Below are 27244 nucleotides of genomic sequence, written 5' to 3' on the forward strand. Positions count from 1 at the left end.
ATCAGAGCTTTAATTAATTTAATTAATGAAAACCACCATCAGGGCAAGAACTTCTTCAGATGCGAATGCTGTAAAAACCAGGCATAGGCAAACTCGACCCTTCAGATGTTTTGGGACTACAACTCCCATCATCCCTGACAACTGGTCCTGTTAGCTAGGGATGATGGGAGTTGTAGTCCCAAAACATCTGGAGGGCCGAGTTTGCCTATACCTGCTGTAAACTCTCCAGCCCTTCCACTGAATACTCCTGGTGCTAATATATGTAAAATAATTCATATTTCCTAAAGCTTTTCCCAAAGGAAACACAACCCTGGGTGAGTGCCTGGGACCCCTTGGAATCTTCCTACTGCTTGGCAGAAATTTGGGGTGGTGCACCACCTTTGTAACAGTAGCATAATTCCCACCATTTCTCTGACCACTGAGCTTGCTGCAGGTCACCCTCTGGAAGTTTCAATCTTCAGGTTGTGTTTTCTACAGATCAGTTACATTTATTGTGAGATATTAAGTGTTGTGTGCAGTCTAAGGTTGAGAAGAGGGGGGTGGAGTGGCCCAGGGTGTGGTTGGTTGTCTTTGGTTGGCTGCAGTGAGATTTGTTTGTGTGTATGGGTCAAGTTAGCTATATTGATTCACATGCTGTTGGTGGATTCTTGTTGCTGTGTTGTTGGGCTGTGTATGTGCTAAAGGGGAGCCATACTGGGGTGATGGCGTCCTCTTCTATCTGTCCCTGTGTCAGCTTCAGTTTATTGATTAGCTTTTCTAGTAAGGCAGTTTCCCATACAATTTGATACCAGAGGTCCATGTTTACTCCTGACAGGTCTCTCCAATGTCCGGCTATGATGCTTCATGTTGCTTGAGAATAGGTGCGTTATGAGCTCTTTATAGTGTGAGTGGGTATTATTATCTTGAAAGATAATCAGTAGGGCAGTTCTGGGGTGACTTCTAATATCCGTTTAGTTATTTTGCATCTTTATTGTATGACTGTTGTCCAGAAGGGTTGGATTTTGGGGCATTCCCACCACATGTGGAGGTGCAGCTTCTCCAGCATTTTGGTGAGGTTCCTGGGCGTATCAGCGCTAGATTCTGTGGTGTTAGGTACCACCTGTGAGTGAATTGCAGAGTAAGTTCTTATCTTCTGGCTGAGACATTGTAAATGGCAGCACTGGAGTGAGTCCTTTGTTTGCAGACATGCTGAAATGTTGATTTTGGCTGGCTTGCTCACTGACTCACGGATTGTTGGCTGCTGCATGTATCTGGAAGGGATATATAACCCACATGGATAGACTGTATGACTGTGAGGGATGTGATTCGATTTAAGACTCTGTTTAAGAAGGTAAGATAGCCTGGGGGAAAGGATATAAATTGCAGGAGGCACACACTGTGTTCCTACATTTCTGCTTGAGCTGCAAGCTGCTCCATCTGTGGCCGTTAACCCATTTACAAGGAAGAAGTGGGACTCCTGCAGTAGAGAGTCCCTTGCCATCAAGATTTACTCCGTTTCAGACCACCTTTTCCCTGTAAAACTGAGTAGAGAGAGGCATGAATACTGTCATAAGAGACACGTATTTGTTTTGAAATGGTCAGTAGATTTAGGGAAACAGCAAGAGGAGGGAGCACTGAAGAATAGGGAATAGTGTGAGGACATTTGGTGGGACTGTTTTGTTTCTATTTTAGTGCTCTGTGTTTTGCTTTTAGAATACACCCGAGTAGGACCCACGGAGATCCGTTTCCCAGCCAAGACAGCACCGTTCCTTCTGCCGGGGATGGGGAAGGAGTTTTTTGGCTGCCTCTCCCCTCATCCCTGGCCAGGGCTGAGCAGAGTGGGGAGTCTGTCCCCCCACCCCCCGCCCCTGGTTCTGCACTCCCGACCTAGACAGGCTGCCTTCAGAGGTGCTCTGGATCCGGTCCTGATCCCCCTTCTCCGCTCTCACCTCCGCAGAAGGTTCGTGGCCTCGGGGCTGCCGGAGGCTCAGTCCGCCCGCTGCATGGCGACCCCGCTGTCCTGAGGGGGAAGCGCGCACGTGTGAATGGCCTCCCGGGCAGCTCCCCTTCTCCCTTCCCTCGCCCCCCTCCATGAGGACTAGAAGCCCCGCCGGGACCTCGGCCTCGCCCCCCCCCCAGCACCTCGGGGGGAGAAGCGGAGGAGAAGCGGCGGCTCCCTTTACCTCTCTCCGCGCGCTTCCCGTCCGCGTCTGTTGCCATGGGAACCGCGCGCGCCTCCGGCAGGCGTCCCTCGCAGCGCCTGACAGGGCAGAGGCCGCTTCCGCCCAGAACTTGCGCCAGGCGCTCCCTGCTTTCACCCCCGCTATCCGCCCGCTTCTCTCTCACGCGCCCCATTTTGGAAAGGTGGTTTTGTTTTGTTTTAAGGCACCGAGTTAGACGCCTTGACAACGGCGAGGGGAGCCGGGAAGGGTCCTTGCCCTAAGAAGCAACGGAGCATGCGCGCCAGGAAAGGCCGGTCCGCCGCGCTTGCGCCCAAAGAGAGAAGGAAGGAAGGGCAGTGACGTGTCCGCCTCCCCTGCCAGGCCAAGGACACGCGCCCCGAGGGAGGGAGGGGTCCCTTGTATATTCCCTGAGTCCAAGCACAGCTGCCAACTCTTCCCTTTTCTTGCGAGGAATCCTATTCGGAATAAGGGGGTTTCCCTTGAAAAAAGGGGGAAGTGGACAGCTATGGCACGAATAGTAAAACCCAATTTAGAAAGTGCTGTGTGTCCCCTTGCCGGTCAGTAGAGCCCGTGGCTGTGAATGCAGCTGACAGCCGAGGGGCCACTTAAGGAAGGCGGAGTGGCCCCTTCCTGGATCCGAGGGGCTGGAGAAGATCGCTCCCGCTGCAGCCCCACGCCTTACCCTACTCAATGTCACCACCCCACACTCGCCTGCGGTCCCCTAATTTATGAGGGGCTAATGCCATAACTGCTGCAGTCAGTGGGAAATCTTCCCTGAGACCTGCCTACTGAGCAGTTGGGGTTGCTTTTACTAAGATCGAACAGATGCCAGTCTTGATGTCTGTCAGTTGTAATTATGTGAGTCTTGCCCAGGGATATTTTTATGGAAAAAGAGGTGCCAGAACTGGCCAGGATCGCCTTCTTCGTTCCCTTAGAATTGGCCATGGTGCCCCCTGGAGCATAGCTGCCAACGTTTCCCGTTTTTTAAGGGAAATTCCCTTATTCCGAATAGGATTCCTCGCAAGAAAAGGGAAAAGTTGACAACTATGCCTTGGAGAGGTGCCAGAACTGAGTTCTGGGGAGTTCCAGCAGGAAAAAGGCCCGCAGGCAGAGAGCATGACCTGGGTTGCTTGTGGGCCCCTCCTGCCCTCCAAGCGAGATAGGGATAAAACACGGGGTATCGCTGGGTCCTCCAGGGCTCTGCCCCACCCTGTCCCCCAAACTGCAGTGTAGGGATAGCAGCACTAGAGGACATGCCAGGGTTTTGCCCTGATCTCTCCACTGCTATTCACCTCACCCTTGAAACCTGCAAAAATTATCAGCGGGTTATCTTTAACCCTTTTCACCATAGCCCACCCCCAACCTCCCCCTTTAGGGATAGGTGACTGGTTTATAAAGGCCTACTCTTCATGCTAGGTTCTGCTGTGAATCCAGATGGCCCCTTAAGATGGGTTACACATAAAAGCATCTATCACTTCCGACTGGAAAAGGGGAATCATAGTAGGGCAAACAGTCTGTTCAGTGGGCATCATGGGAGCCTACACCTAAGGGCAAAGGTCCCTTCACTACCCCCAGTATTTGAGGTGGCCACCCCCACCCCCCAGTTGATGGGCATTCAAATAGTGTGCGTGCACCACATCATGTGATCAGTTTTGCAGGGTGGGGCTTACCTGCACCCCCCCATATTTTATTCAAGGCAGCACCCCGGTGGGCATAGAATGCTGAGCGTCTGGGGAGGGGAGCAGAGAAAGAGAAAACTGAAGGGGAGACTAAATGTTAATGGCTGAAGCCCTGCTGGACTAGCACACTGAACAGACACACTCCACGTATCAATGCACACCACAGATGCGCATAGATGATCATGATGATGATGATTTAGATTTGTAGCTGACCCTTCATCCCAAAATCCCAGGGCGGTTCACAGCAGAAAAATACAAAATGAGAATACAAAATACACCATAAAACAAAAACATAGAATGGAGAATACAGTGGTACCTCTTGTTATGTACTTAATACGTTCCAGAGGTCCATTCTTAAGCTGATACTGTTCTTAACCTGACACCACTTTAGCTAATGTGGTCTCCCACTGCTGCCGTGCCGCTGCCGCGTAATTTCTGTTCTCATTCTGAAGCAGAAGTTCTTAACCAGAGGTACTATTTCTGGGTTAGCGGAGTCTGTAACCTGAAGCGTCTGTAACCTGAAGCGTACGTAATCCGAGGTACCACTGTACCACACTTTCAACCAGTTCGTTGTCTAGGTGCAGTACATCAAGGCTGGAATGAATGCAGGCAGACGAGTTTCATGGATAGCAAAATATATTTCAATTTCTGTAGTACAGTATAGATCACATAATCCCTTGCAAGTAACAGAATAGGTCACAACAGACAGTTCGATACATTTTGGAATCGGTTAACAATTCTATATCCCATCAACAACCTTCCCTGACCCACAATATTCTCCATATTACAAAAGATGCAAGTGAGGCTTGGGAAGACCATTCCGGTGTCAGGTACAGTTTGTCCTCTTCTCACCACCATCTGTGCAAGAAAATTTTCCCATTGCTCACTCTGAGAAAGAGGAAAACTACAGCCTTGCAATCCAGCACCTTCCAGGTTAACAGGATGCCTCCTTACAATCAGTTGTGTAGATCATTCGCAAGAGATCCGCAACCATGTTGTGCCCATTCAGTTTACATTCACAGATTCAGTCCCAAAGCATGAGGTTGATTACAGTTAGTATACTGATCTTCCCACACGTCCCCCTTAGAAAAAAGTACACGTATTTCCCAAAGACAACAGGATTTATTTGATAAAATTCTCAAATTATATTCTGAAGATGGAGGTTTGGAGGGGGGGTTCTCTCTAAACAAGCAGCAGAAAAGGACACAATGTGATGAAAATTCTTTGGGTGGATCCCGGCCATCTTATAATCACAATTACAGTGCCATCATAGACAATTTAAAAACAAAAGCAAAAAGCTTTTTGGAATGGATGAGTCGACCATGTTAACACTGATTTAGCAATACTACAATCTGCACATATAGTTTGTAATGTTCTAGGAACAGAAATCTCTCTCACACCTCTATCTAGAACCTGCAAGTGAGTAGCCTCTAAAAACAGTTTCCTCATCTTTCTCCAAAAGTGGATACTGTTTCATTGAATTTTTAAAGTTTTGAACTAGATTAAATACTGTACTTGACGTTTGGCATCTTGAAACTACTGTTCATAATATTCAATCCAGGTGGCACTTCCCCCCAAAATTATCAATGACACACCCACCTTAGTCAAATAAACCTGGAACACATGGCTTAGCTAAATGGCAATACACTTGGGTCATATCAAAGTACTGATTAAAATTAGCACACTTATCACGTACGCTGTTTTCTGCAGCATAAATCAGAATTAAGTTTCTTTTTATTTTTTGCTGCAGTTAGATGACATGAGAAAAGCCGCCAACACCTAGCATTTACTAGGGCACCCAATTTAGGACAATACCAAGGACATCAGCTCAAGAACACAAAAAACTTGCATTTCCCCTATGTGCCTACGCTAGTATATAGCACCCACTCCTTTGCACTCTTAGAACATGTCAGAAATGCACTTTAGGGCTGCTGAGAGAAAAGCTCCAGATTATAGACTACACAGTGAGCAGTCAGCAATATAGGGGTATTGTTTTTCACAATGACACAGTCCCTCCTTCTGTAGCTCTAAGCACACCACCCACCCAAGGCTGTCTCACAAAGTAAACCAGCGTTTTCAGTGGAGCAGCATGATCATTGCAAGCCAACACACTCTCTAGGTTCTTCAACACAAACTGCATTTGCCCTCCAAATCGCTGCAGTAATCATCAGTGAGGAATGCAAGAAACTTAAACTGGACATGTAGCAAAGGGCAGCATTTCGCTGCTTATAAAAATTTAATCCACATAGCACTGTGGGGATCCCCCTGATCAAAACTGGGAGCCTATTGTTAAAGCTCCCCAGCCCTATGCCACAATCCCAATCTGCATTGGGGCTCGACAGATGCTATTTATTTTCAAAAGAACTAATTGCATAAACAGCATCAGGTCCGCTTGTGTCCTTAGCTAGAGAGCAGGAACCCCTGAAGACACCGGTTCTGGTTAAAATGGGAATGATGCAGCCCTTAGTAGCAGACAGCACCCACTTTTGGTATAGAAAACAGTCCCACGTGTGCACCAAGGCTTCTGGACCATGGGCCACTGTGTGCATTGCGGTGCTGCCAAGAAGCAAGCAGCAAATAGCCATCCTTGGCAGAGAAAATGCAAGTTACTCACAGTGCAACATGTTTGCAATTTAAGTTGCACCTTAATTGTGGTACTTAATTTAATGCTGCCTGTTTTACTGGATCAGAAGCCAAAGGGCAAAGTGAGCCTGGTAAGGAAAAGACCAACCTTTACTGCTCATATTATTAAGAGGCTACGTATCCAAAGGAAGATCCTACACCTAAATGGTACACTTCAGCCAGTGAAAATTTATTCAAAAGGGAGGGGGGAGGGAGGAAATAAAGCCTGAAAACAAGGCAAAAAGTTATGACGTACCTTTCGTGACACATAAGAATCAGTAATCTTATCCTTCAAAGCAGAAGTTAACAGATTCCATATATCCTAGGCCAATTTACATTTCAACAACTATTTGTTGTAGCAAATTAAAGGTGGTGGATGAATCAAAACTCATATGCTTACATTAAGGCTACTTCCACGGAAAAGGGTGTAAAACATCTTACTGCTTCTCCAACCAGGTATCCAGAAAGTCACATACAAGTGGCAAGTGGACTTGGCCCTCCAAACAAGAATGGTGTCCAGTAACACACATCTCCAGACTCAAGCCCTCCATCTCTGCCTATACTTGGGATTGGGGAGGAAATGAGGTTGGCTGGTAAATAAAAAGCAAAGTCAGTGTTTGTGGGCCACTGGCTCCATCACATATTGTGCTGTAACAACAAGCAAAAGAATGCATACAAATACTGCGCAAGTGTCCCGTTTCAAAAGGCGATTCGGAAGGACGGTTACGGCCAGACAGGCAAGCCTAACCCCAATCACAATACTGCCAATTTCAGACAGTTAAGAGAGAAAAGTAGTAACACATAAAAGTACTGTTTGCAATAGGCAAAAAAACTTCACCGGATATTCCTTCGCCAACCTTTCAGTAGGTTTCATGACCAGCATGGAAATGGCTCAGGTTGGAGCTGCCGAAGGAAAGAGAACCACCTGCCGAGCCACCTGCAGTCCTAGCTGCCTTGAGTGACAAAATGCCATCATTTGCCATAACTAAAGACAGTTTCCCTTTAAAAAGTCTGCAGTCATTTTAACACGCTAGCTGTGTTGTCATTGTTTAAAAGACAAGCATCTTCTGGCCTTGACGCGGAGGGATATCCCAAAGGGTGTCAGAACTTAAGATGGCAAGTCCAGGAACGTGGTTTCACATAGTCAAGGAAAGTGGGCTATAAAACACAAGAGGAACAGTAATGTTAGGCAGGAAATGCTGGGCACTTTCACTTCTGTAGAGTTATCCGTTAGCCATGTGAACAAATGCCAGTGATGAAACCAAAGTGTTTTACTTTGCTGTCTCTCAAGCCTGGGCGGCCACCCAACTTGCAACAGCCAATCTAGGCAATTGGAAGTGGGGTGCAGGTGTGTGTGTGTGTGTGTGTGTGTGTGTGTGTGTGTGTGATGGCTTGCCCTTCCCAATAAGACCCCCCTTCAGGGCAGCTTCACCCAAACGCTTTAACTCTCTGAATGGCAGGTCTTCCAGGTCAAGCAGAATTGCTAAGGTGTCTGCAATCCTGAAACTACAGTCCTACTTGGCTCCAGCTACTATGAGGTCTAAACAGTCCGAGAACCAGCCCCAGGGGGTTATGCATATGCATGTGGGCTGATCTGGCACTGCATATTAAATAAGGAAATGTAGTGGGCACTGCATATTAAATGCGGCAAAGATGTCATGAATTCTCTTTGTTTGAACTCTGCAGATCCAAAGATGCAGAGAACACAGCAAGTAGAATGAAGAAACCACTGGGCTCCGCTTAAGGCTTTTCACTCTTTTCCATTACCTTCCTCTCCCTCCCTTCTTTACTGCCCCCTCCCATCCTCTGAGAACCTTTTGCTTTCATCTCTCCAGAAGGGCAGAAACTAGCTCAGAAATTTACAGTACTCATATAAAAAGATATGGAGGAAGTTTCAAAGTTGTTGTTTTTTTGCTGACCCTGCTGCTTGTTATTCTTGTTAGAAAGAAACCTCTACGGTAGCTATTCTGGGCAGAATGCAACCTTCTAAAAATCTGAAAGAGGTTTTCGAATTTCACTTTCCCATCTTAGGCCTTGACTGAATAGTCCAGAATAGCAGCTCAGCTCTGTTCCTCTTATTTCCAATGACAAGTAGGATACTCACATTTTTCAAAGGGCAGTGCTTATAAGCATACCATTCCAGGCTGTAGAGGGTAAGTATGACACCCTGGCCAAGGAAGAGCGTACTCCACATGAACACATTCCAAATGGGGCCTTTCCGACGGTCATTGAGAATGAAGTTGAAAACCACTGACGGGAAAAAATTAAAATGTACTCAAAATGCATGTTAATGATCATCTCATGAGACTTTGAGAAAGTCACAAATTACAGTTTGGAGCATTAGAAGTCCTTACTCCTCGGCCAAGCCAAGAAAGCCCTCTCTCCTACTCTGACCATGATCAGTCTCAGAAAATGGATATTTAACTGGTGTCGGGAGAGGCTTCCGGGTGCAAATGCTAGGGCAGGCTGGAACACAAATCTCCTGCACCTTAGAACATTAAGTACAGATGGCAGCTAAAAACCAAATCTCAGTATTTTCAGAAACTGCTGCTGCTGAAAGATATATTTGGTACTTACTTCCAAAACACATGAAGAGGCAGAACAGGACCGGATAGAAGTAACCAAAGCAGACGGCCAAGACGTATTCGTGCACAATAGCAGAAAGAGTGAAGACCGACAGCATAGCGACTCCTTTGAATTTCTTCCCAAATAACTGGTGGTGAGAGAGAGACACAGACAAACAAGGGGAAGGGTGACTCTCTGATAGGTGAATGTATCAGAGGATATCCAGTTTTCAAAAACAACAGTGAACAGCTTGTGATAACCACCCTTAAATTGCCCATTCACATTTATTGCACAGGGAGGGTTGTCTCCAGTGGTGGCCTTGCTCTGTCAAAAGGACTTCTACTTGCACAAGGCAGGCAGCTCATTTTTGCTGATCGCTCCTACTCAATGGAGCCCCACAAACACTTAACGTGAGAGCTGGAACAGTGTGGGATAGAGGGGTGAAATTGGTGGTAGACTGGTAAAAAAAAAGTGACTTCCCAAATACTGGATACAAACCAGACTGCATAAGTACAAGCTTCTCTCTTTCCACCTTCTGTCAGATCTCTGTATGGGTAAAGTGACTAGGTATTTTACATGTTGTGTAATTCACCTTTACATTAGAACTTTAATAAAATCATTTTGTGGGGGAAATGTAAAGATCTCTGCCATTCCTTTAAAAAATGACTTTCTATTAGAAAGCAAGGGGATGTGTTAAACGATGGTTGCTTACCCAAAGGAAATCTTTGTATGCATAGTAATACAGCCAGTCATGCACCACCACATTCCAGGTTCGGTAATACTTTGCATAAGATGTAGAATTCCACCAGTCCTGCAAGAGAGGATCAGGGAAGTAAAAAGAGCAGAGACCTTAGAGACAGTGTTTAAAACTGCAGGATCAAAGTGCCAAGTGCATTCCTGATATTCAAGTGTTTTAGAGCAGTTGGCAATACAATCTCTGTGAACACCTGGTGTACGGTTGCAATGTATAACTGAAATTCCCCAAGAGCTCATTTGCAGGCATTAAATCCTAACCTCCTCCTTCCCAAACAGCCACCCTGAGAATAAGTCACTGGTGTCCCAGTATTTGTAGCTACACTAGGTCTCCAAGGCTCAGATCCAAAATGATCAGAGCTAAATCAAATGTGACATTTTCTCTACATGAACACTAATTCAGTGTAGGTGGGGGCAACCTGCAAACCACATTCAGAAAAGAGAAATATAGAAGGTAGCTGAAATTCAGAGGCCTTTTCTATCACTGTCCTCTAAACTGCTCAAACTAATCATTAATGGCCCCAAGCGGAAGCAGCAGCAGGATCGGAACACACATTTGTATGATCCCTTGGAATTATCCATTTATTTAACAACATGTCTATATATACTGCTTAACTACAAATAGAACCTCTGAGCATTATACATAAGGCGTTAAAATTGCCAATAAAAGTTTAAAACATCAGATAAAATCAGCAGATAAGCTAAAACATATTAAGACACACTTCAATTTCTACATGTCTGGATAGGCAAAATGTTTTTAGCAGGTGACAAAAGAAATATAGCAACGCTTTATTGCGGACATTTAAAGGCGCCAGTATATGCCACCACTAAAAGAAGGGTGCAGGTAAGTTCTGCTAAATAATTTATAGAACGGACATACTTTTCTTCCATGACACCATACTCAAAACTATTTACATTTGTTTAAAAGTCACAGCAAGGTTAAAATACTATCTCAAAAGCCCAGCAACAGAAATACAACACATAGCAACAAATGCTTGTGAATCAGAAAAGTCAACAGAAGAAAAGGCACAGGCTCCCTTTTTCACCAGAGGCAAAGGAATGTATTAACAGGTTGTCGAGAAGACCACAAGGATGGTATCTGATCGGCCTCTCTAGGGAGGAGAAACCTCATCAATAGCAAAATGACACACACACACACAACATTTCTATCAAATGGAGCGTTCCACGAACCAAGGTACACTCTAAAACTGAAAGAAAATACTTCTGTGTGTGTTGTGTTGAGTGAGAGAGAGAGAGAGAGAGAGATATCATGAGCCTTGCACATCAATTACCTTGTAGAACATTCTGTCAGCAAAGCGCAGCATCTCAGCAAAAGCATTCAGCCAGCAGTGAAGGTATGCAAAAAAGACCAAGAACAGCATCAATACACCTAGAGAGCAGCGAGGAAAATATGTATTTTAGCTTAATATCATTCATAATGACATTCTTACTATTTATCATAGTTGTCACTATATCAAAGTATCTCAAAAGCAACTTACATAAGAAAAATAGGACCAAAAACATTAAAATCAAATATAAAAGCAGTAACAAAACATGACCTGAAGTGCCCATGCAACAATCTATATGCAGTGGTACCTTGGGTTACAGATGCTTAAGGTTACAGACGCTTCAGGTTACAGACTCCGCTAACCCAGAAATATTACCTCGGGTTAAGAACTTTGCTTCAGGATGAGAACAGAAATCGCACCGCCGTGGCGTGGCAGCAGCGGGAGGCCCCATTAGCTAAAGTGGTGCTTTAGGTTAAGAACAGTTTCAGGTTAAGAACGGACCTCTGGAATGAATTAAGTACGTAACCAGAGGTACCACTGTATTAAAAAGCAACAAATCCTACCCACCCCACTGAAAAGTGTGAGCCCGAGAAAGGGCATGTAAAGAACTGATTACCCTCCCATTAGGAACCATTGTCTGTTTTTTGACTGGCATCTAAAACAGACAATGATGGAGCCAGGCACTCTTCCCTGGGGACCGCATTCTACAAGCAGGGAGCCACCACTAAAAGGGTCCCTTTCCATGTTCCACCCTCCACTCCTCCCTAATATATTTATGCAGTGACCAGGCTGGTTCACCAGCAGAGAGGAAGCCCATCTGGTGTTGGGGTCCTGAGCCGCATGAGGATTTATAGGTCAAAACCAGCACTTTGAACTGAGTCCAGAAACTAACAACTGCTTGCATCCCCAACACAAGACTAAAAAGCAGAGTTGGATGAAGCAGGATCGCACCTTCTCCAGTCTACCAGGACTGATGTGACTAAGGAACATACTGCAAAAGGTGTTCAGAGAGAAGAGCAGGAGCTCAGTGGTAGTGAGGGCATGCAAAAGGTCAATCTGCAGCATCTCCAGGTAGAGCCAGGAAATGTTCCTTGTCTGGAAACCCTGGAGATCCACTCTTGGTCAGTGTGGACGACCCTGAGCTAGATGGGCCAATGGTCTGATCAGTGTAAGGCAACTTCTCATGTTCTCTCAGAACAGTGAGATTCACGCTCAGCCTAAGCTATTGCCCCAGGAACAGGTTTTCAGGAACCCTACAAGTCAGGGAACCACAAAGCTAAGATCATATATCCAACAGGCCATACACTGCCAGTTGTTGCCAATATCACCACTGTATCTGATTATTTATTTGTTGCTTAGAAAATTCTGTTCCAGAATTAAAAGGGGCGCAGAAGCACTCACCTGGAAGAATAGAGTTGAAAATGCAAAGGACCAGCCCTCGTACATTTAAATTCTCCTTATAGTTCCGAAATGTAGGTATACAAAGTCTCACAAATATATAGTAAGTATAGAAGAGTGACCCAAGGACCTAGACAGGAGTAAAAACAAAAGCCCCTGATTATAAAAGTAGCACAGGAGGAATCTGTAAGAGAGAAAGCTGATCCCAGTTACCAATATGCACAGATCTAAGCTGAGTAAAGATCATACATTTAACGCACATGACATTCCCCAAAGACTCCTCAGACATGCACTTTAACCCCCCCCCCCCCGAGCTCTAATTCCCAGCACCCTTAATAAACTGCAGTTCCCAAGATTCTTTGTGGGGGGAGCCAGGTGCTTTAAATGTCCGGTGTGTATGCAGCCGTAGGCAACAGCTGACCAATCGTTTCAGTGCCACTATGATAGTCCGTGCTTCTTTCAGATAAACGGCATTCCACGTGGGCTCCACCATGTGCAGACTCACCATGCCAGCAGTTGGGAGGCCTGGGTAGGTGCGCTGCTGGCATGTGTATATGTGGAGGGGCCCAGGTGGAACACCTGCTTTACCGACAGCAGCTGCCGTGGGAGCGGTTTCATTGTCCTGCAAGGAGCAGGTCCCACGAGTAGAGTAGTCTTTTTATCCAAGATTGTCCTTTGAACTTTTAGGATATGTGACACTGCATGGCTAGCCCAGCCCAGGGGAGGACTATGTCTCCATTTGAGAAATATGACCATGCTTGAAATTAGCTGATCTGCTCCACTCAGCAAAATAAAAAAATACAATATACAGATGCTGAACTGTTCATAATTTTATAAACTTAGGAAAACATTCACGGTTGATAAGAAGACTAGCACACAGACATTGGTTAAAAGTTGGTTTAGGAAGGCTTGTTTAGAACTATTACATCCTGTCTTCAGAGAAACGAAACTGTTTTATTTATCTTACAATGGGTAGGTGTGTTTGTCATTAGTTTAGGGGTAATTATTCATTCAGCGATCCAAATCTAAGGGAATAGGATGCAATTCAGAAATTTTCAGAAAGCATTATTTCTTAATGCCAAAATAAAAATAATTAATACAGGCTTGTGCACTCCAGTAGGCTAGTACATATTTTTATGAACCAGTAACTCTTATCAGCTTTCAAGGCTGTATAATTATCTGCAGAAACACAGGAATCCCAAAAGGAAGAGAAATATCTAACCTGTGCAAACTTGGTAGCTACATAGCTCCATCTTATTGTAGGATTTCTGAAAAGAAAAAGAAATCACAGTCATTACACCTAAATCAAGACAAGAGCTTGCTTGGCATCAACTGAAACCTAATTTGTGAGAATTTTGAATTACTTTGAATTACTTTCCATGATAAAAGCAATTAATAAGTGCAATCAAAAATAACAGCAAAGCTGATGTAGTCTGCAGTAAACACAATCCAATTTCTATTCCAGAACAGCAAATATTTAATGTAAGAAAGCCTGTTTGCTAGTTATGATTTTGCTCAAATGGCATGCTTTACTAAATGTGCAGCTGCACTATTATTTTTTTAACAGTTCATTATTTTGCATAAAGAAGGAAAGGAGTAGTTGAGGGCAACAGGATATACAGATTGGAGAAAGTGGAATACCATGGAAAATAGAAAGACAACCCCGTACTGTATAACACAGCAACTTCTACAATGGAACTCTAGAACCTTATATATAAAAAACCCATCAAAACCCATGAAGTGTAGAATATCTTAAAGCCAAAATGGTCAGACTCAGCACCTGTTACTGGAATCAGAAGCAAAAAGCTCTGGTGTGCTCAAAAGAGATATGCATTGAACCAATGCATTTTGGATCCTACTAGGCCTGCTCCGGGAAAATTCAGAGAAACAAATGGTTGTCTTCAACTAACCTTTACTCAGAGAAGACCCACTGAAATTCAGGACCATGAGTTAAGTTAGAGACCCAGCAGTGGGTAGGGTCAGAGGCAAAAGTGGGTAGTGCAATAGATAGAGAGGCTCAGAGGCCAGTGGTGTAGCGTGGGTTGCCAGGGACCGTGCGGAGGGGTTGGGTGGGAGGGAGGGAAACACATTCAACTGCCTAATACTATCCGTATCGCCCAGGAGACATAAGAAGAGTCGTTCTGTGGTCTGGAGAGGTCACTCTGGTTCGCATGGAGAAGGTGTTTTCAATGGACCCCAGCAACAGAATGTGCAGTTATATTGAGGCTGCCCCGAGTGTTACAACTTTTGCATCCATAACAATTTTGCGCTCAGGGCAACTGTGACTGTGACCCCACCATGCCACACCACTGCAGAGGACTGCACCTGCCCCTGAGGTTCCCAACCTGTGTGTTATGCCCTCCGTTATGAAGCATGCATCCAGTCCAACCTCACCATCACAATGGCTATAAGAACTGCCAAGTCACAATGGAGCAACTACATTGACATTACCGGGGATAGGCATCTCTGTAAATAAGGGTGGGAGCAAAGAGGAAATACAGGTACTGGGAAACTTTAGGAACTTGGACGGTGTCTGAAAAAGCAGAAGGGAGAGAGTCGTTTAGTACCAGATAATGCCACACACTAAAACATAAACCGACAGGGTTCCATCCTATTTTCTATGGGTCTCAAACTGTTCATTAATGCTTGAGTTTAGCAGTAATAAATTTATACAATTTCTCAGTCCAATGAGATGGTTTGTATGCCATTCTTATTCTACTTTTTCCTCCCCAATGAGTAAGGCAAGTCTGTGACAAGCCCCTCATCTCTAGTCCACTCCAGGTTTAACGCCCTCCCACCCCAAATAAGCCCCCTATTGTCAGAGCACTTTCCCCTGTTCCACTAAACCCAGGATTCTCTTATATCCTTTGCAAGATGTGTACTATTCCAATAAGCATTAGAAGACTGACAAGTTGCATGGTATTGGTAATCTTGCAAAACATGGGGAGGCCCATACACACATTCTTCTGAACTAGAATTGTCTCCATGTCACAGAACCCAACCCTCAGAGGGGAGGGTGCCTTCATCCCCACAGCTGTACAATTATTGTAGAAAACAGTCACTTACTTGTCTTCTGTGGTGTAAAGGAAAGTATTCGAGGAGCATTCTCCCTAATGAAAGAGTAGCCTTTCATCAGCAGACGCACCTAAAGGAGTGGAGTAACACATAAAATGTACTTGACATCTTGCAATTAAGCGAGAGATGGTCCAGAAGGATACCATGGTCAATAGTATAAAAAGCTGCTGAGAGACTGAGTAAGATAACCAAGAGTCACAGTTCCCCTGCACCTCTTTTGGTAAAGGTGAAAAGGATCTCGGAGTCTTGGTGGACTACAAGCTTAACATGAGTCAACAGTGTGCGGCAGCAGCAAAAAAAGCTAATGCTATTCTAGGCTGCATCAACGAAAGTATAAGGTCTTGATCAAGGGAAGTAATAGTAGCACTCTATTCTGCCTTGGTCAGACCACAACAGGAATACTGTTTCCAATTCTGGGCACCACAATTTAGGCAGGATATTGACAAGCTGGAATGTGTGCAGAGGAGGGTAACTAAGGTGATCAAAGGTCTAGAAGCCAAGCTGTATGAGGAACGGTTGAAGGAGCTGGGTATGTTTAGCCTGGAAAAGAGGAGAGATGAGGTAAGATAGCCATCTTCAAATATCTCAAGGGCTTTCACATGGAAGATGGAGCTAGTTTGTTTTTTTCCTGCCCTAGAGGGCAGGACCTGGACCAATGGGTTCAAGTTACAAGAAAGGAGTTTCGGACTAAACATCAGAAAAAACTTTCTGACAATAAGAGCTACTTGATAGTGGAATGGTCTCCCTTAGGAGGTTGTGCCATCTCTTTCCATGAAGGCTTTAAGGCAGACACTGGATGGCCATCTGTCATGGATGCTTTAGCCAAGATTCCTGCATTTCAGGGGGTTGGGCTAGATGACCCTTGGGGTCCCGTCCAACTCTACAATTCTCTGAGCAGGGAGACCAAAGCAGATTCAGTCTCAAACGAGGTCAGCACCCAGAATGCAAGAGGTCGAGAGAATCGGTATCCTCCAAGAATGCTTCCAGTTGTACTGGCATTGCTCTCTCCATCACTGTGCTCAAAAAGAGGGTGTTTGCAGCAAGTTATTAGTGGTTTAAACCATCAGCGTATCTGAAAACAGAAGTACCTACTAGACCTTAAGAATTATGGTGAGTTTCTTTTTGCATCTGACCATTTCTAACACCCTTAGGTTCAATCTCTTGGAAAAAATGAAAACTTTTCACCATTAATATTTCCCCAAGTCAGGCAGAAGCAAAAGTAGAATGTGTACACAAAATTACAGGTTAGCTAAGGACTCAAATCCTGGCATTTAGCAACATTTTGCTAATTCAAGCGTTCTGAAATGACCTTTAGCTACATCCACAAGAAACTAGCTCTCCACATGAAACTCACCTGCTCAAGTATCACTATGAAACCAGAGGCTGGTGGTAAATTGTAGGCGACGGCTATGTAAGCTGGTCCCACTCCAAGCCCAAATATCTGGAAGATCGTGAAGAGACCCCCAAAGAAAGCGGAGCGGATTGTCTTGTGGGAGGAACTATGGTAGCCCTGGGCCCACAGCAGGAAGAGCCCATAGGGCACAGTCAGGGTGGACAGGAACATGTAAAGCCAAGTGGAAAAAACGACAGAAGATTTGCCAAAAGCGTAGACCAGGAGATCAAACTCCAGCACCAACCTTCAAAAGAGATTCAACAGCACAAAAAAGTTAATTCATATACTTGGGTTAAAATATATATTCCATCAGGTAAAATCAGAAACAGCTAAGGAATTCTATAATGAAAGTTGAGGTAATTTTAATCTGTTTTAGTATTCTAAGTTTTGCATGTTTTAGAGTATGGTTGTGATTTTTTTAATGATTTTCTTGTTTTATCATTTCGTAAACCGCTTTGAGGTTCCTTTTAGAATCAGGCAGTGTGCTGTATAAATCTTATGAAACAAATACTGAACTTAAGTATACACCCTAAGGTTTTATACTGCACAGAACACAGAGATACAGACAGATACAACCCCTACAGAGATTCAGGACCCCTTGGATAAGCACACGCATGTGGGAAAACTTGTAGTTATTGTGGCATAGCCTGCAGCCCTTCAGTTAGTACCGGGAGGGCTCCACATCTTCCAAGACTTTGTATGCAGAACTTGGATTTTAAGTGCTGCTTTATCTTGACCAATGACTCGGAAACTACAACTAATCCAGAATGCGGCAGCTAGACTGGTGAATGGGAGTGGACGGCAGGACCATGTAACACTGGTCCTAAAGGGGATTCACTGGCACCTAGTACGTTTCCGAGAACAATTCAAAGTGTTGGTGCTGACCTTTAAAGCCCTAAATGGCCTCAGCCCAGAATATCTGAAGGAGCATCTCTACCCCCCATTGTTCAGCCTGGACATTGAGGTCCACCTCCGAGGGTCTTCTGGTGGTTGCATCACTGCAGGAAGTGAAGTCATGGGAACCAGGCAGAGGGCCTTCTCGGCAGTGGCACCCTCCCTGGGGAATACCCTCCCATCCGTGGTCAAGGAGATAAAGAACTATACAACTTTTAGAAGACACCTGAAGGCCACCCCGTATCAGGAAGGTTTTAATGTTTGGTGTTTTCCTATGTGCTGTAATCCACTCAGAGTGGCTGGGGAAACTCAGGCAGATGGGTGAGGTATTATCATCATCTGAATGCCTGATGGGTTTCTTCAAATAAAACACTGGGGCTTATATTCAACGCAACTCTAAATAAGCAGCCCATCACTGCAAGGATTCCCTCTTGGGCAACAGGACTCTCTACACCCCCTCCATCTGCCTGTACCCAAACAAAGCAAAACGTTTTCATTGGTTCAAATATTAAATGTGCAAGGAGATTAAGGGCCACTATCTGAACGATAATCTTGGTCATTTGATTGCCCTTTTTACCCACTGCAGTCTTTTTATTTGCATATATTGCTTGTTTTATGTCGCTATGGCCGTTGGCTAATGCGAATAAAGTATATCTTATCTATTAAATGTCTCAAGTCCAACACACAGAAAACAAACTCCAGCTGATCCCTTCAATGTTTTCCTACCTTCCTTCATCAATAAAGTCTACTATGAGGGTGCTGAGAATGAACAAGATGAGGAGAGCGATGAACATGTGATATATGGTCCGGATGTGTTCCACTTCAAATAGCTCACTGAGGAAAAAAAAGTATATGAAATACATTAGAACATTTCACTTTGACAACAAACTCCCCTCAATCTAGATGCAAGTCCAGGACTTCCAGTGGTTAAATTTAGGCGTTGAAAGTTTTTCCACCTTCAAATGTAATGTGGGAGCACTCTCAGTGTACAATTTCTCTGAATATTTTCTACAAAATCCATCTGTCAGCATACATAGGACCATCACCATTGGGGGGGGGGGTTAACCGTGGGAAGAAGTGCAGCTGTATAGGACAAGGAGATTCTAGAATTGTTTCCAACCAGCAGGCTGAATGCTTTGGTTTCCCCAACCCCCATGGGCAATTCTGACATATGGGGGGGAGCATTCAACTCTGAATCATCTGCCATAACCAGGACATCAGGGCAAGTCTTTTCCTTTGCCCGTACAGTTTGAAATCAAAACTGGGACAAGGCATTGCAGGCACCAATGGTCAACTGTGCCAACAAACCCAGTTTCCTGTGCCTGCGTGGTTTGAAATCAAACCACGTAAGCAAAGGCACAGGACTTCATTGGTATTGCCAATCAGCTGATTGGTGGTGTCAGCAAACCTGCTTTCAGTAGGGAACTGCATCTTTACCTGTCCCACAGGTCGACCTGGTTTGGGGAAGGTGGCCTTGCAGGTCAAATTGGGATGCCTGAGCAGGCCAGAAGCTCCACAGAGCTGCTCTAGACCAGTGTTTCCCAACCGGTGTTCCGCGGCACACTACTGTGCCGTGAGACATTGGCTGGTGTGCCGTGGGAGGGAGGCGGGCGAGTCGGGCGGTGAGAGGCGGCGGCGGCGAGGATCCGCGTCGAGCCGGGGGCGGCTCCGCGGTGGTGGTGCCGAGCGGCGGGGCAGCGCGTGCAAAAGGGAGGAGCGCGAGACAGCGGAGGAGGAGGAGGCCGGCATGTCCGGGCAGCAGCAGCAACAACAGCAGCAGCAACTCCCGGCGACGGCTCCTCAAGCCCCGCCGCCGCCCCCTCCTCCGCCCGCCACCACCACAACAGCCGCCTCCGCCTCAGTTGCCGCCGTCCCTCAGTCCCTCGCTCTGCTGCCTCCTCCCACCCCCAAAGCTTGGAGGTTCCCCGGCAAGGGGGAGGGAAAAAACTTTCACTTTCGTGCGTCCCTCCCGGCGTGACGCTGCGCGCTGACGTCACGGGGCGGGGCTTTAATGGTGGTGTGCCGCGAGATTTTTTTTCAGTAAACAGGTGTGCCGTTGCCCAAAAAAGTTTGGGAAACACTGCTCTAGACCTCATTTCACACAGACATTCCGCCATTTTGCACCGACTGGAGCCTTTTGTAATCTCCACTCCATGCTATGTAAATATTAGGATCTCAGAGGTTTACAGTGCTTTTTATTCATTTTTTATTAAATTGATAATCCCACCCGGCCTCCAAAGGCGCCCTGGAGAACACAGGACTGTATCATATCCAAGTCTGAACCTACATGAGCCAAGGTACCATTACGTCATGGCTTCTCCTAGGCAGTATATAAAAGAAGTGAGAAACCTATATTGTTGGTTGATGGTTCCACATTACATCCACCAAAGTAACTAGGATCATGACAAGCCTTGTGTTGAGGAACACTTTGCAGGAGAGACAGAAAATCTCTCTGTGGCACACAGGCACATATTTGTGGAGTACAACCCACTGGAAAATTCTCCTGCTCAGATGAATGGAAGCTGCACAAGAGCAGTTCTTCCTCAGCCTCTAATGTGGGGCTTGCACAGGAGAACTTCCTAGTGGATTATGCACCATGGGTCACAAGAACCTGTCTCCCACTGTGTTCCCCTTGTCTCACATCCCAGAGGATGGGGAGTTTGGGTTCAACAGTTGCTCATACAATTATTCTCTATATTTAGCAAAAGGGAATTTGGAAAAGTAAGTAATTCAACAGGAAGTCAAGAAGAACTTAACAATTTCCCAAATGGGAGCTGCATGTTTACAGCTTGCAAAGCGTTTTTTAAAGTCTCCAATACTGTTTTGGTATTTTATGTGGAACACTATGCCTGTGGGAAAATGACACAAGTTAACACTAAACCCACTGCATTTTATACAAAGATTCACAACCTTCACCTAAAGTAGGCGTAGCAAACATGGTGCCCTCCACACTACAACTCCCATCATCCCTGACCACTGGCTATGTTGTCTGGGGCTGATGGGAGATGCAGTCCAGCATCATCTAGACCAGGCTTCCTCAACCTTGGCCCTCCAGATGTTTTGAGACTACAATTCCCATCATCCCTGACCACTGGTCCTGCTAGCTAGGGATCATGGGAGTTGTAGGCCAAAAAACATCTGGAGGGCCGAGGTTGAGGAAGCCTGATCTAGAGGGCACCATATTGGCTGCCCCTGACTTAAAGAATAGAGGCTTGGAGTTTTACTGACATATTGGGGGTGAATGAAATAAAATTTAAACTGCAAAATACATTCTGGATTAACATGGTGAAGTCTGGTTTTGTAGCAAGAATTGGTTTGTGTTTTCCATATTAGATCTAAATAAAAATACACTAAAAAGAGAAAGAAAAAGAGAAAGAAAGAAAGAAAGAAAGAAAGAAAGAAAGAAAGAAGCCCAAATGAACGGCCGGCAGAAACAACAGTTTTGGATCAGGAAAGCCCAAACAATTGCCAGTACAGTCGTACCTTGGTTCTCAAACAGAATGCGTTCTGGGAGTTCGTTCAACTCCCGGAACCAGTTGAAAACCAAGGCACAGCTTCTGATTGACTGCAGGAGCGTCCTGCACCCAATCGGAAGCCGTGCCAGACGCTCAGCTTCCAAAAAAGTCTGAAAACCGGAATGCTCACTTCCAGGTTTCGATTGTTTGGGAGCCAATTGGTTCAGGAGCCAAGGCATTTGAGATCCAACGTACGACTATATTGGAAATTTTGTTCCCAAATCAACGAAATATATTGGTAGGCATCTTCTGGAACAAAACAACAACCTGATAGGACCAGTGGCGTAGCGTGGGGGGTGCAGGGGGGGCCGGCCGCACCGGGCACAACATCTGGGGGTTAGGGGGCGCAAATCCACGGGTTAGGGGGCGCAAATTACTTGCCTTGCCCCGGGTGCTGACAACCCACGCTACGCCACTGGATAGGACCTTCAACTGAGCCAAGTAAAACAACCAATAACATTCTTATCTACCAGAGTTGGAACAAGGCACATCTTAATGCTCGCCTAGACCTTGAGCCTGTGTGCTGCAGGACAGTGTCCCTGAAATGTGATGGATTTCAAGAATGGAGGGGCAACTGGCATTCTGCTCCCAAGGAAAACAGACAAAACTGAAGTGCTTTTCAGCAACAATTCTAGCAGACTGGTTTGCTTAGAGCTGGAGTTCCAAGTATGGATAATTCTAACTAGTATCTGCTCTTCCTCCCAGACTCCTCAAGCAGTAGTACCAAAGTTTAATGTTACATATTTGCATTTGCATATAAAGCTCTTGCTACACCTTGGAAGAGGAACTCAGGGACAGATGGCCTCCAGAAGGTCTTGGGTGCAGCCTCCAGTTTAAAAAGATCAGGTGAACTGCCATGGGAAAGGCCACTGCAATAAGCACTGGAAAGCCGCTGCCAGTCAGAGTAGATAATTATGGGCTAGATGGACAGACCAGCCTGGTTCTATTAGGGCACCTGTTTGCTAATTGTGAAGCCCTTACTACTAGATAGGCGCAAAACTTTACTGGAGAACCAGACCGCCCATGAGGAGGCTGGATTGCTTAGCAATAGACACTTCTGGTCTGTAGATCAGTTTCTACAGAACAAAACAGCCATATCCATGTCAGAATCTGGGATGTGCAATACCCAATTGACTGGAGCACTTAAAAAGATTAGGAATACCTGCTTTCAGTCTACACAGTATAAAAATGAATGGGATCCACTGGGAGGAAGAAGCAAGATATGGAGATAAGCTACCCACTGGATGAAGGTAACTTTAACTTTAGCAAGGGCACTAGTGAAATTTACAATCTCATTAACATACTCACTCCAAGACAGACTTTCTAGCAACAAAAACTTTTCCATGTTCTGGAGGTGCTCTTGATCCTCTGTGAAAAGAACAAATATTCAGCAGAGTAGTTGTAGTTTTTTTAAAAAAAGAAAGAGAAAACAACAAATAGACTCTGCTTCAGATTCAGCCAAGAACCAACATACTTGCTTTTGAGGCCACCGTCTTTCTCTAAGCATGCGGCTGGGAAGGCAGGGGGCGAAGACTCAAGCTGCACGGACTTTGCAATCAAGCCATTTACGAATTCTGTAAAGTGGCTGTCGATTCGCTGCATGAAAGCTGGCTTCATTTGCTGATAATATTTGGAGGAAGGAAGGAATAGGAAAGAGAACACCTTAAGTATAATTGTTAAGTATTGCCTATAATTTGCCTGCTAAAATGGCATGTTACTCTTTACCTTCAAATGCAAGGCTGACTTCCTAACACCATGCTAACAACAAATCATGAACATGTCTCATTTCCTGACAACTGACGACATATTCTCGGACCCCAGTCAAAGTCACGGCCAGTGGGGACAATGGTCAGCGCTGATAGGACTTCCTAGTCCAGCAACATCTGGTTCCCCATTCCTGGTTTAAACCACTATCAGCAGCTCCCCAAGAATGTGGAAGCAAAGTCGCCAACTGCAGAGCTTTTCTAAGAAAATCATAGTTAGCCTATCTGCCTCCCATCTTGCTTACAAATAAACTCACTCAACATATCTAACAGAAATCTGACCAGAAAACTGACTTGTTCTGCAGGGGCTTTTTATTTTGTTTTTGTTATACTAGTCAAATACCAACCGTATGCAAAACACATTCCATTAGTCTATTAAATTTAAGGAAAGCTGACAAGTCCAAGAACAGGATATAAGAAGGCACCGTGGTCACCCACAAAATGCTCAGTTCTGGTTAACTCCCCACCATACACACAAAGATTCTTTAAAAATGAACAGCTAACCGTTTAATGAAGTTGCTTCAGAGGTGGCGCCCTGGCTAGCAGAACCCAACAAAAAGGGGCAAGGGGCTAGGGCAGCAACAGTAGAGAGGAATACTCTTGTACTTCCAGAGTTATTAAAAAACAGAAGCTGTGATGGCTAACATTCAGCAAGAAGAGCAAACAAGTGTGATAGTGTGGTAGGAAGTTTTCGGGCTGCTTTGCTTAGCGCAGAGTGTTCACAAAGCACAGGGTGTTTTGTTTGTTTGTTTACAAATTAAAGGGCTGATTGAACTGCCATTGCCGCTCCACACAGTCAACGAAGAATGATGCCAAGAGACAGTGAAAAATAAACAAAGAGAAAGAACCAAGAGAAGGGAAAGCAAGCTACAGGGTTTCTGCTGCACAGGGCAAACAGCACCCGAGCAACAACAGAGTTCTGGCTTTCCATGTAGTCCTGGGAATTTGCCTGGGGAATGAGGTCACCTGCTGTTATCCATTCACATATTGCAGACACAGCCCCAAGAGGAAAGGACTATGTGTACTTTGTGGCTCCTTTTCCGTGAGGCAGCTGATATGCAGGCAAGACCTGTTGGGCTTCACTGCTGCCCCACCTGAAACTAGGAACATGGATCTTTCTCTCCTCTATCTGCTCACTACAAGGAAAAAGTCGGTAGGTGGATAAGCCGATTCCCAGGGAAGCTTCTCCATCCTCCCACTAATTAATTCCTGATAAGTTCAAAGACTCAAAAGGGTACCCAGCAATAGTTCCAGAGCCACATGTGAGTCACCCTACAGTCCAAAGCAGTAGCATGCCGGAACAGCCTAATCCCACAGCCTCCCATTCCCAGTTTACCAAAACATGGATATGCAGCTATTGTGGCTCTAGCTGCACTAAATATGAGCAGCAATGCTTTGGCTAGTGATGGATAGCCAGTCTGTGAGACTTTCTTCTTCTTAAAATAAAAGACTTTTATTTTTCACATACAACAGCAAATATCTGAGAACTTATCTGCTTTCTCATGCACTCACAGTTCTCTTTTGTCCTGCTTTTTCTTTTAATGCAATTAAACACACATTTCTCTCTCAAGATTTCTAAATGCATTTTGATATGCTTTCTTAGCGAAAGTGGAAGAGGGTGAATGGTTTAAGTTTCAATCTGGCCAGGAGGTGCAGATCAGGTTGTTATTGTTGGCATCCATCTGTCTCAAGAGACAATGGAGTGTGCCTCCAGGGATCAAACCAAATCAGGTTATTCATGCTGGAATTCACAAAGAATGAATTCCTTAAGCATCCCACTTGCTAACAGACTAGAGGATGAAAGCAGCCCATCCGCCTCCTGTGCCCTACAACAGCAGCTGAAGGTTTCTACGGCATCAGAGAAAAGCATGAACATTTGAAGGGTTGGGGATAATAAAAGTACAAAGGACTGTAATGGTTCAAATAAAATAAAATGTCAGAAGCCCTAGTTTTGATATTCTCAGGAAGCATGATTAGATAGTTTAAAAGAGCTCACAGGAAAGTGAGCATTGTTTACGATTTCTGCATTTGAGGAAATCTTTCAGCAGTCCCAGACTCAGTGACTCCCAATTTACAGGATTTAGGATTTCTAACAGGCCCATAATATGCATAGATCCATCACAGATGGGAGGTTTGTGGGTTTTTTTTGCTATCTAGGGATTCCTCCTCGTCAACTCATATTAACTACAATTCAGACAGGTTTACCTCAGCCTCCACCAAAAGTTGCATCTTTCGAGTGACCAAATGGTCAATGTCAACACGACCTAAGAGAAAAAAACAAATTGTTATTGTGATGTAAATGATAAAGACAATAAATATTGGGTATAAGTTTTCCACAAGCATGAAAGGCAAAACAGGAAAAGTATGCAAACTGGAAATTTAAAGTACCGTATATACTCGAGTATAAGCTGATATTTTTAGCACATTTTTTATGCTGAAAAAGCCCCCCTCGGCTTATACTCGAGTGAGGTGGGTGGCGGCGAAGGGACGAGCAGCCCAAAAGGAGCCCTTTCAGGCTGCTTGTTCAAGTCAATAAGCTTTTCTCAGTTTTTTGTGCTAAAATTAGGTGCCTCGGCTTATATTCGGGTTGGCTTATACTCGAGTACATACGGTATTTTAAAATCAGTGCTGCATGTAAGACCACAAAGGTTACGAGCCCCCAAAACTTTCACTTACTCACCTGCCCAGATGTACCTGTATTAGTTGTCCGCTACTGACCAAAAGGAAATATGTACAACCTATTCCAATTTCCAAGGATTCCCTTCCTGGAGTGCATTAAAACTGTAGTTAATGGCGGCAGATCATTTAAACATATCTACCCAAATACTAAAAAAACCCCAGGAGGTGCTAGGGAGAAGGTTTCTAGTTTGGCCACCTGCCAGACATCTGTAGGATTCAACCGTCCATGCACCGCTTGCCCCCTGAACCCTCAAGTGGTACAGCCCAGGCACCAGTTCACCAGCCAAGTGAGAGCAAGACGGCAGAGACGGTGCACACAAGACATTCAACTGTGACAACACGAGTGTACAATGCATAGAAATAAGTTTTTCTGAAAACAGAAACAAAATTGTTTCTGCAGAATTGCAGTTAGATGGTTCTTCTTGACATTCCTCTCATTTAAAAAAGCATTCAGAAAGGTATGCCTACGCTTTTATCATAAAATGGCCCGGGGTAGGAAAATCTTTAAATTCAAGACCGAAAAATAAAGAGAACATTACATGCACTCAGAACAAAGGAGGAGAGTTACAGTGGTGCCTCACAAGACGAAAAGAATCCGTTCTGTGATTCTCTTCATCTAGCAGTTTTTTCGTCTTCCAAAACAAGCCCATTGACAGATTAGCGGATTAGCGCTATTAGCGTCTTATCTGCTGATCGGATCAGCTGATAAGCAGCTTAGCGGCTAAGAAAAAGGACGGGGGAGGGGGGGAAACCCGCAGGAACTCGCAAGGCATTGTCGTCTTGCGAAGCAAGCCCATAGGAAATTCGTTTTGCGAAGCACCTCCAAAACGGAAAACCCTTTCGTCTAGCGGGTTTTCCGTCTTGCGAGGCATTCGTCTTGCGGGGCACCACTGTATGTAAATACAAGGTTTTATTTTCAAACTGACAGACCACAATTAGGGCCGTCGCTCAGCCTCCCAAAGGTCCTGTTCCCTGGAGACAGGGTCGGAGCTTTCAAACAGGACTGAGCTTACCATGTAGAGTGCTGTGAGGAGAGAAAATAGGAGCAGCTTGAAAACACAATTTGCCAGCTATGCAAATTCATCATAACTCAACTCATCATTTGAGTTCTAAGCTACGGTTAGAATCCAGTGGTCATCAATATGACAACCCTAAGTGCATGAGTCAGCAGACGCCATCCCAGGCACACACAATATTACACACCCACAACCCACACACTGAAACTTGGCTTGAAAGCAGCATTTTACCCTCTCACAAACAATAAAATAGTTTGCAAGATGTGCTTTGTTGTAGGGTGTGAACAATTAATCCACTTTACAGATGTGCCAACAGATCCAAACAGATTGGAAAGCCAAAATACATGTATTGGGTTGTAACAAAGTTTTACTCATAGTAGTCCCATTGGACATGGTGAACACTGGAAACAATCCATTATTTAAGAACCGAGGAAGAATTCG

General features: G+C 45.0%; 1 protein-coding gene across 3 annotated transcripts in view; it reads right to left on the reverse strand.

Annotated features, from left to right (window-relative positions):
• Positions 1 to 4459: 4459 nt before the first annotated feature.
• The window catches only part of LOC310708573 (sterol O-acyltransferase 1-like), a 175369-nt gene continuing 152584 nt past the window's right edge, over positions 4460 to 27244 (reverse strand). For all 3 annotated transcript variants that reach the window (XM_083507152.1, XM_083507150.1, XM_083507151.1), the window contains 14 exons: positions 25314 to 25372; positions 22820 to 22965; positions 22654 to 22713; positions 18557 to 18664; positions 16898 to 17180; positions 15535 to 15613; positions 14920 to 15001; positions 13691 to 13736; positions 12472 to 12598; positions 11074 to 11171; positions 9741 to 9839; positions 9041 to 9176; positions 8568 to 8713; positions 4460 to 7621 (listed from right to left, as the gene is read on the reverse strand). In XM_083507152.1, coding sequence (XP_083363278.1) covers positions 7565 to 7621; positions 8568 to 8713; positions 9041 to 9176; positions 9741 to 9839; positions 11074 to 11171; positions 12472 to 12598; positions 13691 to 13736; positions 14920 to 15001; positions 15535 to 15613; positions 16898 to 17180; positions 18557 to 18664; positions 22654 to 22713; positions 22820 to 22965; positions 25314 to 25372 — 1526 coding nt within the window. In that variant the 3' untranslated portion in view covers positions 4460 to 7564. The remainder of the gene's footprint in view (positions 7622 to 8567; positions 8714 to 9040; positions 9177 to 9740; positions 9840 to 11073; positions 11172 to 12471; positions 12599 to 13690; positions 13737 to 14919; positions 15002 to 15534; positions 15614 to 16897; positions 17181 to 18556; positions 18665 to 22653; positions 22714 to 22819; positions 22966 to 25313; positions 25373 to 27244) is intronic.

This window comes from Podarcis liolepis (genome assembly GCF_965112155.1).
Source record: "Podarcis liolepis genome assembly, chromosome: 6".
Lineage (NCBI taxonomy): Eukaryota > Metazoa > Chordata > Lepidosauria > Squamata > Lacertidae > Podarcis > Podarcis liolepis.